The 14447-nt window shown below is 40.0% G+C and overlaps 1 protein-coding gene across 1 annotated transcript; it reads right to left on the bottom strand.

Moving 5' to 3' along the window:
* Positions 1-1941: 1941 nt before the first annotated feature.
* LOC110593571 (olfactory receptor 8S1-like) lies at positions 1942-2903 on the bottom strand. Its single transcript, XM_044915206.1, is given in 2 exon segments — positions 1942-2525; positions 2528-2903. Coding segments are annotated over 2 exon segments (960 nt in total).
* Positions 2904-14447: the final 11544 nt, after the last annotated feature.

Genomic DNA, 14447 nt, shown 5'->3' on the forward strand with positions numbered 1-14447 from the left:
GTCCTTAAAGGTTAATTTTTTTAATTTTCTTTTTTAAAAATTTTTTCTTTTCCCTTTTTCAACCAACATCTTATCAATCCCTTTTTTTAAAAAATCTTTTTTATTTTTCATTTTTAGAGTCATATTCTATCCCTTCATAGTAGTTTACCTTATTTTGGTATATATATATATATATATATATAGCTGTTCTTTCTTTAAAATTTTGGGATACAGTTTCTTCTAACAGACCAAAATATACCCTAAATCTCTAGTGTATGGCTTTGTTCTAGTCTCCTGCTTGATCACATTCTCTCCCCCCCATGCTTTTTAAAATTTCTCTTCTTTCTTTTTTCAACCAACTTCTAATCTTATCAATTCCTTTTATAAAATTTTTTTAAATTTTCATCTTTACAATCATATTTCATCCCTTCATCATATTTACCCTTATTTTTGTACATATATAAGTTTTTCTTTCTTTGAAATTTTGGGAGGCACTTTCTTATAACAGACCAAAATATACCCAAAATCTAGTGTGTGGCACTGATCTATGCACCAGCCTGATCATATTTGATCATATTCTGTTTTTTTGTTGTTGTTGTTTGTTTGTTTTTTATCTTTTACTTTTTCTTTTTTCTTTTCTTTTCTTTTTTCTTTCTTTCCCTTTCCTTTCTCCCGGTTTCAGGCCTCTTCTGATTTGTTTAGTGTATATTTTTCTGGGGTCATTGTTACCTTGTTGGCATTCTGTTCTCTCATTCATCTATTCTCCTCTGGACAAAATGACAAGACGGAAAAAATCACATCATAAAAAAGAACAAGAGGCAGTACTGCCAGGGACCTAATCAATATGGACATTAGTAAGATGTTGGAACTAGAGTTCAGAATGATGATTATAAAGATACTAGCTGGGCTTAAAAAAAGCATGGAAGATACTAGAGAAACCCTTTCTGGAGAAATAGAAGAACTAAAATCTAACCAAGTCGAAGTCAAAAAGGCTATTAATGAGGTGCAATAAAAAATGGAGGCTCTAACTGCTAGGATAAATGAGGCAGAAGAGAGAATTAGTGATATAGAAGACCAAATGATGGAAAATAAGCTGAGAAAAAGAGGGTTCCACCCCGCCCCCCCCCACCACTTAGCCACTGGAGCGACGTCCCTCAGCAGAGCCAACTTCTAGAAGTTCCGATTTTGTGCGCCGCTGCTGTATCACTTGCCAGTAGCAGCTGACAGAGGTCCCCTCCCCTGCTGTCTATCTTCCTGAATATTGCCTCGGATTCACTTTTCTGCATGTCCTACCTTCCAGAAAGTGGTCGCTTTTCTGTTCAGAGTTGCTGCTATTCTTTTCTTTTATCTCCTGTTGAGTTCGTAGGTGTTCAGAATAGTTTGATCCTTATCTAGCTGAATTCCTGGGACCAGACAAAATTAGGTCTCCTACTCCTCTGCCATCATGCTCCTCCTCCTGGTTGCCAGCTTTTTGATCATATTCTCTTTGAGAAAATTTATTGTGCTGTAGCCTTATATGCTGTACACTTTTCTGTATGTATGTTATATTTTATTTTTTAAATTTAATTTAATTTTATTATGTTATATTAGTCACCATACAATACATCATTAGTTTTTGATGTAGTGATTGATGATTCATTGTTTTTGTATATTTTAATAAAAATAGGTCAAAATGCTAAAAATCTGATTTAAATCTATTTAGAAATAGGTAAGGATCATTTTATAGAACCCACCTATATTCAATGATGGAAAATTTAAAATGATCCATGCTTTTACATTATTGAGACTACTCAATAATTTTTCAATTAAAATCTCTATGTATAGAAAAAATTAGAAGAAAATATACTGAATTTGCCTGGTAAAATTATTTACTAAGACATATGTCAACATTTAACAAGATGTGCATTCAGCAATTTTACTTAACATCAATTCAACAGATATCTTCATGCATGCAGTTTGAGCCTAATGCCTAATCATCTCCAGCCATTGTTTGCTACCTGACTGTTGCAAAAACTTGCCCAAGGTTCTTCTCAGTGCATTTTTAACCTCCTTGTTTTTCAGGCTGTAGATGAAGGGATTCACTAGGGGAGTGACCACACCATACTGTATGGAGAAGATCAGCTCCAGAGGTGAGCCTGAGGTTGGCATGAGATGACGGAGGAAAGCTGAGCCATAAATGATCACTGTGGTGAGGTGAGAGAAGCAGGTGGAGAAGGCCTTGCTTCTGCCCAAGGTGGAGATGATGCTCAGGATGGTGGAGACAATGTGCACATAGGAGAAGAAGATCAGGAAGAATGTACCAATGCCATGCTGGAGTGTGGAACAGACCAGGACAGTGAGGTTGGTAGAGACATCAGAGCAGGACAAAGGGAAGAGAGAGGGCAGCTCACAGCTATAGTGATGGATGGTTTTGGCCTCACAGAAGTCCAAGTTCATTATCAAGGGGATGTTAATGAGTGCATCTAGAAAGCCCAGGCTCCATGAGCCCCACACAAGCTGCATATACAGCTGATTATTCATTACCTGGTCATAGAGGAGTGGGAACAGATAGCAGCATAATGGTCATAGGCCATTGTTGACAGTAGGCAGACTTCTGTTCCTCCAAAGTCAAACAGAAAGAAGACTTGAGCCAGGCAGCCCCCCACTGAGATGGTTTTTCTCCAAGACAGGAGGATCTCGAGCAGCCTGGGCACTATGGCAGTAGAGAAACAAAAGTCCATGAAAGAGAGGTGACTCAGGAAGAAGTACACAGGTGTGTGTAGTTGGGAATCTGCCCTGATTACCAACAACATCAACAGATTTCCCATTATAGTCAAGAGGTAAATCCCAAGGAAAAGCACAAAGAGCAGAACCTGGATGTGGGAGTCAACAGACAGGCCAAGGAGGATGAACTCTGTGATGGTACTGTGCTTCCTCAAAGCCATTTAGAGAGGATATTTCCTAGAAATAAAAATAGGCATAAACCTCAAACCTCTGTTGATTACACTCAATTACCAGAAGACAGGGGCTTGAACTCAACTAGCTTATATTTCATATTTTTCCTCATTGATTTTTTTTAGATCCTTTCTTCCAATCCTGATATTCTGCTTCAATTCTGAATAGGTCAATCTCAGTATGATATTACCCTGTGGTTGATATTCTATCTCAGAGATTGCTGAAGGAATTCACAAATTCGTCCAGACGTGGACCATGACTAATGTAGTCAATTTCCTTCAATTGAAACTGCTTAGCAATATTACCTACAATTTGCATATTTTAAAGGACTGTCTATAGTGGATGTTTCAAAACTTGTCATTTCTCCTCTATCACTCAGTTTCTTACTCCCATTTAAAACCTTGCTAAGTTGCTCAATGACATTATTTTGTCTTCCTTTAGCTTTTTTACAATCGCTTTCACATATGTTGTAAATTTCATCTTTGGGGTAAGACTGAAACATGTTATCATGAATCCTACTTTTTTCTCATACATGTTCCATGATGCAGCCATTTTATCTTCTTATCCTTTTTATTTCTTTTAAACAGATGAGGACCTGAGGTAGACAGCATTTAAGAACCCTGCCCAAGGTCAAATAGGCACCAACTGGAGAACTTGGAATTTGAGCTCAGGCAGTTTGATAATGTACCCTAATCACATCCTTTCCAAAGGGACAAGTTGTTGGGAAACCTCCTTCAACAAAGAGAACAAACATAGGTTTCTTAACACTTTGTCAATCTCAAATGTATTTACTTTAAAAATGTTAGTTAATTTCACAAATGCTGGGACAGATGGATTAATAACAAAAAGGAAGAGAGAGAGAGATTTAGTATTTCCTCTATTTACTGACCAAAAGTGGGAAAGTTTGTATACTTAGAGGCATTTTAAATCCCCTAGGAACCTGGGAGTCCCCTGAATTGGGAGAATGGCTGAAAGTAGGAAGGCATGGAAAAGGAACATGAGCAAAATTTTTCTTAAATATTTCTTGACTTCTGCTCCTCTTCCTGTGTGCTTCAGCACCTGCATCAGTTTGAACCATTTGAGAGATTGAGGGAGTTATTAATAACAAAATAATTAACTTTCTGTGGCACATGTAAGTGGATCCTAGAAAAGGATAAACATATGCCATCTACTCTGATGATGTACTCTGACTAATCCTTCTCTGACAATTATGCTCCCAGTTGCTTTACTCTGCTATCATTATAATCTTAGGGCCTAGGCAATGCAGAGTTTGTACCCAGAATGCATGAAGTCCCCATTCCCATTGCCCAACATCAGTCATCAAGGCCAGAGAGTTTTTCCCAAGTAGTTGCTCAGAGTAGGTGAACACATAGACTTCAATTCATAAAGAATATGAATCTGCCTAGATTTGGGGGCTCAGTATCCAGCAAACAAAAAGTCTACAAGAAGACCCAGGGTGAAAAGACACACCTCAGAGAGCCAGAAAGAGAAGGTATATGAAGAGAGGAAAAGAATTTATCCGGGGGTGGCGGGAGAGAACTCCAGAGTGGTCCTTGAGACATTACCGAGCTCTGGGCTTTTGTGGCTCAGAAGATTTCCAGTTGCTCTGATTTTTACCTCAGGCCATGAGATCTCCATGTTCACGAGGACTAATTACAGGAACTTCAGATTATAAATTTTTTTTTCTAAGGGAAGTTACAGTAAGGCCATGAAAATAATTTACCTAAGAGCTAGGTACTCAAAGGCTGAAGCTTCAAAAGCACATATCCTCTGAGCTCTAGCTTGGTCCTGCCTTTTTCTCCTCCTGGCTATATGAAGACTCTCAAATCCTCCACAAAAGGTATGGAGGGCTTCTCTCTGGTAGTCTCAAGTCCAAATCCTTTGGCATCCTTTTTTTTAGTTTTCTCTCTGACTCTAAATACTGTTGTACTAGGAGAATCCATGAAGTGAGTGATTCCCAGATATAACCCTTCAGAAGGGCAGGTGTAGATTAGGCAGTCAGTAATTAGTAATTGGCCAGCAGAGCCTGACACCCCAGGAGACCAAGGAGCCAATGTTTTTTATTCTCTGGAGTCATAGCTTGAAGTCCAACTTTAGACTCACACACAAAACAAAAAATTTTTAAAAACTCAAGGGATTCTATTTAGTGTGGCCTTTCGGAACTTCTATCTTGAAGCTTTGATTTTGATGAAAACTCTCAGGTGTTTAGTGAGTTTGAAAGGAGGCAAAGTAGATGGCAACATCCTTTATGTGCTTGGTCTCAGTATGTCACATTTGGGAAAGCAAAGGGAAGCTGTTCATTGATCTCAGGTTATTTTCCTTTGCCCTCATGATTTGAATTCATAAATATCTCTCAGATGAATATTTTAGTGATCAATTGTGTCAACAATCAGGGAGGTTTTCAGGGAAACTGTTGAAGGCAGGTCATGAAAGCCAAGGAAGAGATGGTGAAGGACTGAGCAATCAACAGTGACAAATACAGCAGTTTGATTCTGAATGATTAGAAATACAAAATACCCATTGGATTTTATTTTTTTTATTTTTTAAAAAAGATTTTATTTATTTATTTGACACAGAAAGAGACAGCGAGAGAGGGAACACAAGCAGGGGGAGTGGGAGAGGGAGAAGCAGGCTTCCCGCTGAGCAGGGAGCCCGATGCGGGGCTCGATCCCAGGACCCTGGGATCATGACCTGAGCCAAAGGCAGTCACTTAACCAACTGAGCCACCCAGGCACCCCCCCCCATTGGATTTTAGACTTACAATGTATTGTTGTCTATAAGGAACAGTGGGAGCATTGGCCAGATTGAAGAAGATTTAGATGTGCATTAATGCTAAAAACTCGTATGTTTTTTAGAAGAGAATGAGACCAGAGCAAAAATAATAATGAAGATTTATTAATTACATACCAAATTCCAGGTTTTGTCCCGCACATTTTAGGTATGATAACTAATTCCTCACAATAACTCTATGAGCTGGAATTTTATTACCCTCATTTACCCCAAATGAGGAAACTGAGGCACAGTGGAGTATCTGGTCCAAGTTTATAAAGTTATTAAGTGGTGGAGTCAGGATTAAAATTTATATCATAAGACCTTAAAAACTGCTTTTTTTTTTTTTTAAACTAGGCTAAATAGCCTCAAATGGGGAAATTGAATTAAGGTTTGTGATATATATATTCTTTTTATTTTATTTATTTATTTTAAAGATTTATTTATTTATTTGAGAGAGAGAGAGAATGAGAGACAGAGAGCATGAGAGGGAGGAGGGGTCAGAGGGAGAAGCAGACTCCCCACTGAGCAGGGAGCCCGATGCGGGACTCGATCCTGGAACTCCAGGATCATGACCTGAGCCGAAGGCAGTAGCTTAACCAACTGAACCACCCAGGCACCTGTGATATATATATTCTTATAGACAGAAAAGGAGCTGTACATACAAAACAAAGAGAGGGGAGACTCAGAAAGCAAAATCTAGTGTTCTGTTAGAAGGCTGTGCCACTTCTCTGGACATTATATAAGCAAACAGGGCGCATATCACATCAAGATCTGTTTCTGAATTCAAAGGATAATAAAGGGCTAGATGGATGTTTCTTTTTCTTTTCTGATATGCAGATACTTGGATTTAGACATATCTGGGATTTATACAAGTAATCACTAAAAACAATTGAGTGATTTTCAAAGATATTTGAAGGTAATATTAATGTAAAGTTGTAAGCATAGCCTGTTTTGATAACAGAGTCAGACAGTAATAACATGAAAGGAAGTTTATAAACTTTTAAAGGAAATTCATAAACACAAAATTGTAAGAGAAAGCCTTAAACAGCCTCTTTCAGAAGGCTGCCTGGTAATTTCCAAAGTTCTTAGAGTTTGGAGAAAAATTCACAGGACAGAATTTCCCAAAAAGATGGCAGAGGAGTTGGGGACCCTATTCCAACCGGTCCCAGGAACTGAGCTGGATATCTACCAGACCACTCTGAACACCCATGGAATCAGCCTGAGATGTAAGAAGATAGATCTGGATCTCTACAAACAGAATATCACAGGTGGTTGGTTTCCAGGTATGAAGTGGGGAGCCGTGATTCTGTGGGCACATATCAGAAGACAAACAGAAGGGGAAGGGAGCCGTGGGGATCCTGCACCGCTAGTTCTCAAAAGCCTCCCATGCTGGGGATGGAGCACAGACTCACAGACCGGTAGCACGGGTAAAGGACTTTAGGGCAGCCCCCCAGACTGAAACCTGGAGTGGCAGGGCCACCTGAGTGAACTGGGGGTGGCTGGCAGTTTTAGAAGCACAAAGGGCAGAGACACGCCCCCATGCCCTGACCTGGAGGCGAGGACTGGGAGCGCGGCTGAGGGGCGCACAACCCAGGATGCTGCAGTTTATAGCAGCACAGACAGAAACAGAGAGAGTGTGGCCTGGAGAGCTCACTGAAGAACAGATTGTGATCTCTCTGTTCTGAGGCAGAGGATTGGAAACGATCTCTTCTGCTCCGACTCTCAGAAGAGACATGGAAAGCCACCAGGGAAAGCCGCCAGAGAACAAAAGCCCCCAAAAACCAGTTTTCACTGAGCCCATCCCCCACCACAGGGTGCAGGGCAACTCTGCCCAAACACGGTTGCCCGAGTAACAGTACGGCAGGCCCCTCCAGAAGACAGGCTGGGAAAACAAGAGGACAACAACCCTAAGGTCCCTATAAAACAGGTACATCTTGCTTGGGTTGTGGTCAATAATTTGGACTCTGTACATTCCCTCAACCACCCCTCAACAGAATGACTAGGAGGAGGAACCCCCAAAATAGGAAAGACTCAGAGACTGTGACTTCTGCCACAGATTTACAAATGGATACAGTTATAACCAAGATGTCAGAAATGGAATTCAAGGTAGCAGTTATGAAGACAGTAGCTAGAATGGAGAAATCAATTAATGGCAACACAAAGTCTCTAAGGGCAGATATGAAAGCTGAATGACAGAACTTAAAAATGCTATCAATGAGATACAATCTAATCTAGATAATCTAACAGCTAGGGTAAGTGAGGCAGAAGAACAAATTAGTGATCTAGAAGACCAAATGATAGAAAAGGATAAAGAGGAGGCCAGGGAGAAACTACTCAAAATCCATGAAAACAGAATAAGAGAAATAAGTGACACCATGAAATGTTCCAATGTCAGAATTATTGGGATCCCTGAGGGGGAGGAGAGAGAGAGAGGACTAAAAGATATATCTGAGCAAATTGTAGCTGAGAACTTCCCTAATCTGGGGAATGAAACAAACATTCGTGTCCTAGAGGCAGAAGGACCCCTCCCAAGATCAAGGAAAACAGGCCAATGCCCCATCATGTAACAGTAAAACTGATAAATCTTAGAACCAAGGAAACCATCTTAAGGGCAGTAAGGGGGAAGGGATTCCTTGTGTACAGAGAGAGAAACATCAGAATAACGTCAGACCTATCCACAGAGACCTGGCAAGCCAGAAAGGCCTGGCAAGACATATTCAGGGTATTAATGAGAAGAACATGCATCCAAGAATACTTTATCTGGCAAGGCTGTCATTTAGAATGGATGGAGAGATGCAGAGCTTCCAAGACTGGCAGAAACTGAAAGAATATGTGACCACTAAGCTGGCCCTGCAAGAAATATTAAGGGGAGTTCTAGAAAAGGAGAAATAGCACCAGAGTGATATAGAACAGAAATTTACAGAGACAATCTAAAGAAACAAGGACTTCACAGGCAACATGATGACAGTAAATTCATATCTTTCAATATTCACTCTCAACATGAACAGCCTAAATGCTCCCATAAAATGGCATGGGGTTGCAGATTGGATAAAAAGACAGGACCCATCCATATGCTGTCTACAAGAGACTCATTTTGAACCTAAAGATACATCCAGAATGAAAGTGAAGGGATGAAGATCCATCTTCCATGCCAACAGACAGCAAAAGAAAGCTGGGTAGCAATTCTTATATCAGACAAATTAGATTTCAAGCTAAAGACTGTAGTTAGAGACACAGAAGGACACTATATCATTCTTAAAGGGTCTATCCAACAAGAAGATCTAACAAGTGTAAATATCTATATCCCCAATATGGGAGCAGCCATCTACATAAGCCAACTGTTAACCAAAATAGTCATATTGATAACAATACGTTAATTGTAGGAGACCCCAATACTCCACTCTCAGCAATAGACAGATCACCTAAGCAGAAAAATCAACAAAGAAACGAGCTTTGAATGACACACTGGACCAGATGGACCTCATAGATATTTACAGAACATTCCACCCTAAAACAACAGAATACTCATTACTCTAGAGCGCACATGGAACTTTCTCCAGAATAGACCATGTACTGGGTCACAAATCAGGTCTCAACCGATACCAAAAGATTGAGATTATTCCCTGCATATTTTCAGACCATAATGCTTTAAAAATGGAACTCAATCACAAGAAAATTTTGGCAGAAATTCAAACACTTGAAAGCTAAAGACCACTCTGCTCAAGAATGTTTGGGTCAACCAGGAAATCAAAGAAAAACTTAAACAATTCATGGAAACCAATGAGAACAAAGACACATCGGTCCAAAACCTCTGGGATGCTGCAAAGGCGGACCTAAGGGGGAAATACATAGCCATCCAAGCCTCACTCAAAAAAATAGAAAAATCCCGAATTCACCAACTAACTCTACACCTTAAAGAACTAGAGAAAAAGCAACAAACGATGCCTAAGCCACGCATTCGAAGAGAAATAATTAAGATTGGAGCAGAGATCAATGAATTAGAAACAAGAAACACAGGAGATCAGATCAATGAAACTAGAAGCTGGTTCTTTGAAAGAATTAATAAGATTGATAAACCATTAGCCAGACTTATCCAAAAGAAAAGAGAAAGGACCCAAAATAATAAAATGATGAATGAAAGGGGAGAGATCACGACTAACACCAAGGAAATAGAAACAATTATTAGAAGTTATTATCAAGAGCTATATGCCAATAAACAAGAACAGACTGCGATCTCTTACATGAAATTCTGGATGAAATGGAGGCCTTCCTGGAAACCTATAAGCTGCCAAGACTGAAACAGGAAGAAATTGACAACCTGAATAGGCCAATAACCAGTAATGAGATTGAAGCAGTGATTAAAAACCTGCCAAAAAACAAGAGTCCAGGGCCTGATGGATTCCCTGGGGAATTCTACCAAGCATTCAAAGAAGAAATAACACCTAGTCTTCTGAAGCTGTTTCAAAAAATAGAAACAGAAGGAAAACTTCCAAACTCATTCTATGAGGCCAGCATTACCTTAATCCCCAAACCAGGCAAAGACCCCTTCAAAAAGGAGAATTTCAGACCGATAACTCTGATGAATATGGATTCCAAAATCCTCAACAAAATCCTAGCTAACAGGATCCAACAATACCTTAAAAGGATCATCCACCACGACCAAGCGGGATTTATCCCCGGGATGCAAGGGTGGTTCAACATTCGCAAGTCATCAATGTGATAGAACACATTAAGAGGAGGGAGAAGAACCATATGGTGTCTCAATTGATGCACAAAAAGCATTTGACAAAATACAGCATCCTTTCCTGATTAAAACTCTTGAGTATAGGGATAGAAGGAACATTCCTTAAGTTCATAAAATCCATCTATGAAAAGCCCACAGTGAATATCATCATCCTCAATGGGGAAAAGCTGAGAGCCTTTCCCTTAAGATCAGGAACATGTCAAGGATGCCCACTCTCGCCACTATTGTTCAACATAGTACGAGAAGTCCTGGCAACAGCAATCAGACAACAAAAAGAAATAAAAGGTAATCAAATTGGCAAAGAAGAAGTCAAACTCTCTCTCTTCACAAATAACATGATACTTTATATGGAAAATCCAAAAGACCCCACCCCCAAATTACTAGAACTCATACAGCAATTAGTAATGTGGCAGGATACAAAATCAATGCACAAAAATTGTTGCTTTCGTATACACTAACAATGCAACTGTAAAAAGAGAAATTAGAGAAACTATTCCATTTACAATAGCACCAAAACCCATAAGATATCTTGGAATAAACCTAACCAAGAGGTAAAGGATCTATACTCTAGGAACTACAGAACACTCATGAAAGAAATTGAAGAAGACACAAAAAATGGAAAAACATTCCATGTTCATGGATCGGAAGAATAAACATTGTTAAAATGTCTGTGCTACCCAGAGCAATCTATACCTTCAATGCCATCCCGATCAAAATTCCAATGACATTTTTCAAAGTGCTGGAACAAACAATCCTAAAATTTGTATGGAATCAGAAAAGACCCCAAATTGCCAAGGAAATGTTGAAAAAGAAAAACAAAGCTGGGGGCACCACATTGCCAGATTTCAAGCTATATTACAAAGCAGTGATCACCAAGACAGCATGTACTGGCACAAAAACAGAGATATAGACCAATTGAACAAATAGAGAGCCCAGATATGGACTCTCAACTCTATGGTCAAATAATTTTTGACAAAGCAGGAAAAAATATGCAATGGAAAAAAGATAGTCTCTTCAATAAATGGTGTTGGGAAAATTGGACAGCTATATACAAAAGAATAAAACTTGACCATTCTCTAACACCATACACAAAGATAAACTCAAAATGGATGAAAGACCTCAATGTGAGACAGGAATCCATCCAAATCCCAGAGGAGAACATAGGCAGTAACCTCTTTGACATCGCCCACAGCAACTTCTTTCAAGATACATCTCCAAAGGCTAGTGAAACAAAAGCAAAAATGAACTTTTGGGACTTCATCAGATAAAAAACTTTTGCAAAGCAAAGGAAACAGTCAACAAAACCAAGAGGCAACCCACAGAATGGGACAAGATATTTACAAATGACACTACACACAAAGTGCTGATTTCCAAAATCTATAAAGAACTTCTCAAACTCAACACCCAAAAAACAAATAATCAAGTCAAAAAATGGGCAGAAGACATGAACAGACACTTCTCCAAGGAAGACATACAAACGCCCAACAGACACATGAAAAAATGTTCATCATCATTAGCCATCAGGGAAATTCAAATCAAAACCACATTGAGATACCACCTTACACCAGTTAGAATGGCAAAAATTGACACGGCAAGAAAGGACAAATGTTGGAGAGGTTGTGAAGAAAGAGGAATCCTCTTACACTGTTGGTGGGAATGCAAGTTGATACAGCCACTTTGGAAAACAGTGTGGAAGTGCCTCAGAAAATTAAAAATAGAGCTACCCTGTGACCCAGCAATTGCACTACGGGTAGTTACTCCAAAGACACAGATGTAGTGAAAATAAGGGCCATATGCACCCCAATGTTCATAGCAGCAATGTCCACAATAGTCAAACTGTGGAAAGAGCCAAGATGCCCTTCAACAGATGAATGGATAAAGAAGACGTGGTCCATATATACAATGGAATATTACTCAGCCATCAGAAAGGATGAATACCCAACTTTTGCATCAACATGGATGGGACTGGAGGAGATTATGCTAAGTGAAATAAGTCAAGCAGAGAAAGTCAATTATCTTATGGTTTCACTTATTTGTGGAACATAAGGAACAGCATGGAGGATATTAGGAGAAGGAAGGGATAATTGAAGGGGGGGAATTGGAGGGGGAGATGAACCATGAGAGACTATGGACTCTGAGAAACAAACTGAGGGTTTTAGAGGGGAGGGGTGTGGGGGGATGAGTTAGCCCGGTGATGGGTATTAAGCAGGGCACGTATTGCAAGGAGCACTGGGTGTTATTCGAAAATAATGAATCATGGATCATTACATCAAAAACTAATCATGTATGGTGACTAACATAACATAATAGAATAAAATGAAATTAACAAAAAACCCTCACAGGACTGTTAGAGCCCCAAATTACAATATTTTGCCTTGGCATAGAGTTACAGAAGTCACATATGTCCTTTGCCTACATTTCTATGCATTCATTGGGGCAGTGAATGTCTGAGATCCATCCTTTAAGCTAAGCAACTGATTGCTCTGCAGGGCATGTACAGACCATGGTTTCCAAGGTCTGGAAACCTTCTTTTCTTGACCCAAGAGTGTCACATTTACAAACTCTATATTCACCCTTATATTCTTTTTTTTTTTTTTTAAAGATTTTTTATTTGTTCATTTGAGACACAGAGATACAGAGAGAGAGAGAGAGAAAGCATGAGCAGGGAGAGAGGCAGAGGCAGAGGGAGAAGCAGGCTCCTCGCTGAGCCAGGAGCCCGATGTGGGGCTCGATCCCAGGACCCTGGGATCATGACCTGAGCTGAAGGCAGATGCTTAACCATCTGAGCCACCCAGGCGCCCCTCACCCTTATATTCTTGATTTTACATTGCTTGGGCTAGAAGCCAAGCCTGACATTTCCCAGATTCTCTTGCTAATAGGTTTCTGGTTACATTTAGCCAATTGGAGGCAGTGGTCTGTTTAAGTGTATGAATAAGAAGGAGAAGAACAAGGAGAAAAAGAGGAGGAGGAGGAGGAAGAAGAGGCACAGGAGGCAGTGGTGGGACACTGCAGCCACATTCTGATTATGGCAGGAGTAGTGCAGCAGTTTTCCAGCAGTCCTGGCATCACTGTGATTCCTATCCTCAGTGGTCCCGTCTCTGGGGCCCCAGCAGCACAGCAGCCAATGTAGAATTATCAGCTTCAGCCTAGGGTTGGAATAATTTCTTCATTCTTTTTTGCTTCTCTAAGACTCCCTTCATCCTTCTCCCTTTTGGCCATTGAGTCATTCCCACAACTTAGTATTAAATATACCTTCAAGATTAAACAGCATCCTACTAAAAAATGAATGGGTCAATGAGGAAATTAAAGAAGAATTTAGGGTAAATACCCAGAAGTGCAATTGCTGGGTCATAGGGTAGCTCTATTTTTAAATTTTTGAGGAACCTCCACACTGTTTTCCAAAGTGGCTGTACCAACTTGCATTCCCACCAACAGCATAAGAGGATTCCCCTTTCTCCACAACCTCTCCAACATTTGTTGTTTCTTTCCCTGTCCATTTTTGCTTTCTGGGTATTTACCCCAAACACACAGATGTAGTGAAAAGAAGGGCCATATGCACCCCAATTCATAGCAGCAATGTCTGCAATAGCCAAACTGTGGAAAGAGCCAAGATGCCCTTCAACAGATGAATGGATAAAGAAGATGTGGTCCATATATACAATGGAATATTACTCAGCCATCAGAAAGGATGAATACCCAACTTTTACATCAACATGGATGGGACTGGAGGAGATTATGCTAAGTGAAATAAGTCAAGCAGAGAAAGTCAATTATCATACGGTTTCACTTATTTGTGGAACATAAGGAATAGCATGGAGGACATTAGGAGAAGGAAGGGAAAAACGAGGGGGGGGAATTGGAGGGAGAGATGAACCATGAGAGACTATGGACTCTGAGAGACAAACAGGGTTTAGAGGGGAGGGGGCAGGGGGGGTTGGTTAGCCCAGTGATGGGTATTAAGGAGGGCACGTACGGCATGGAGCACTGGGTGTTATACTAAAACAATGGATTGTGGATC

The sequence above is a fragment of the Neomonachus schauinslandi genome, chromosome 5 (genome assembly GCF_002201575.2).
Source record: "Neomonachus schauinslandi chromosome 5, ASM220157v2, whole genome shotgun sequence".
NCBI lineage: Eukaryota > Metazoa > Chordata > Mammalia > Carnivora > Phocidae > Neomonachus > Neomonachus schauinslandi.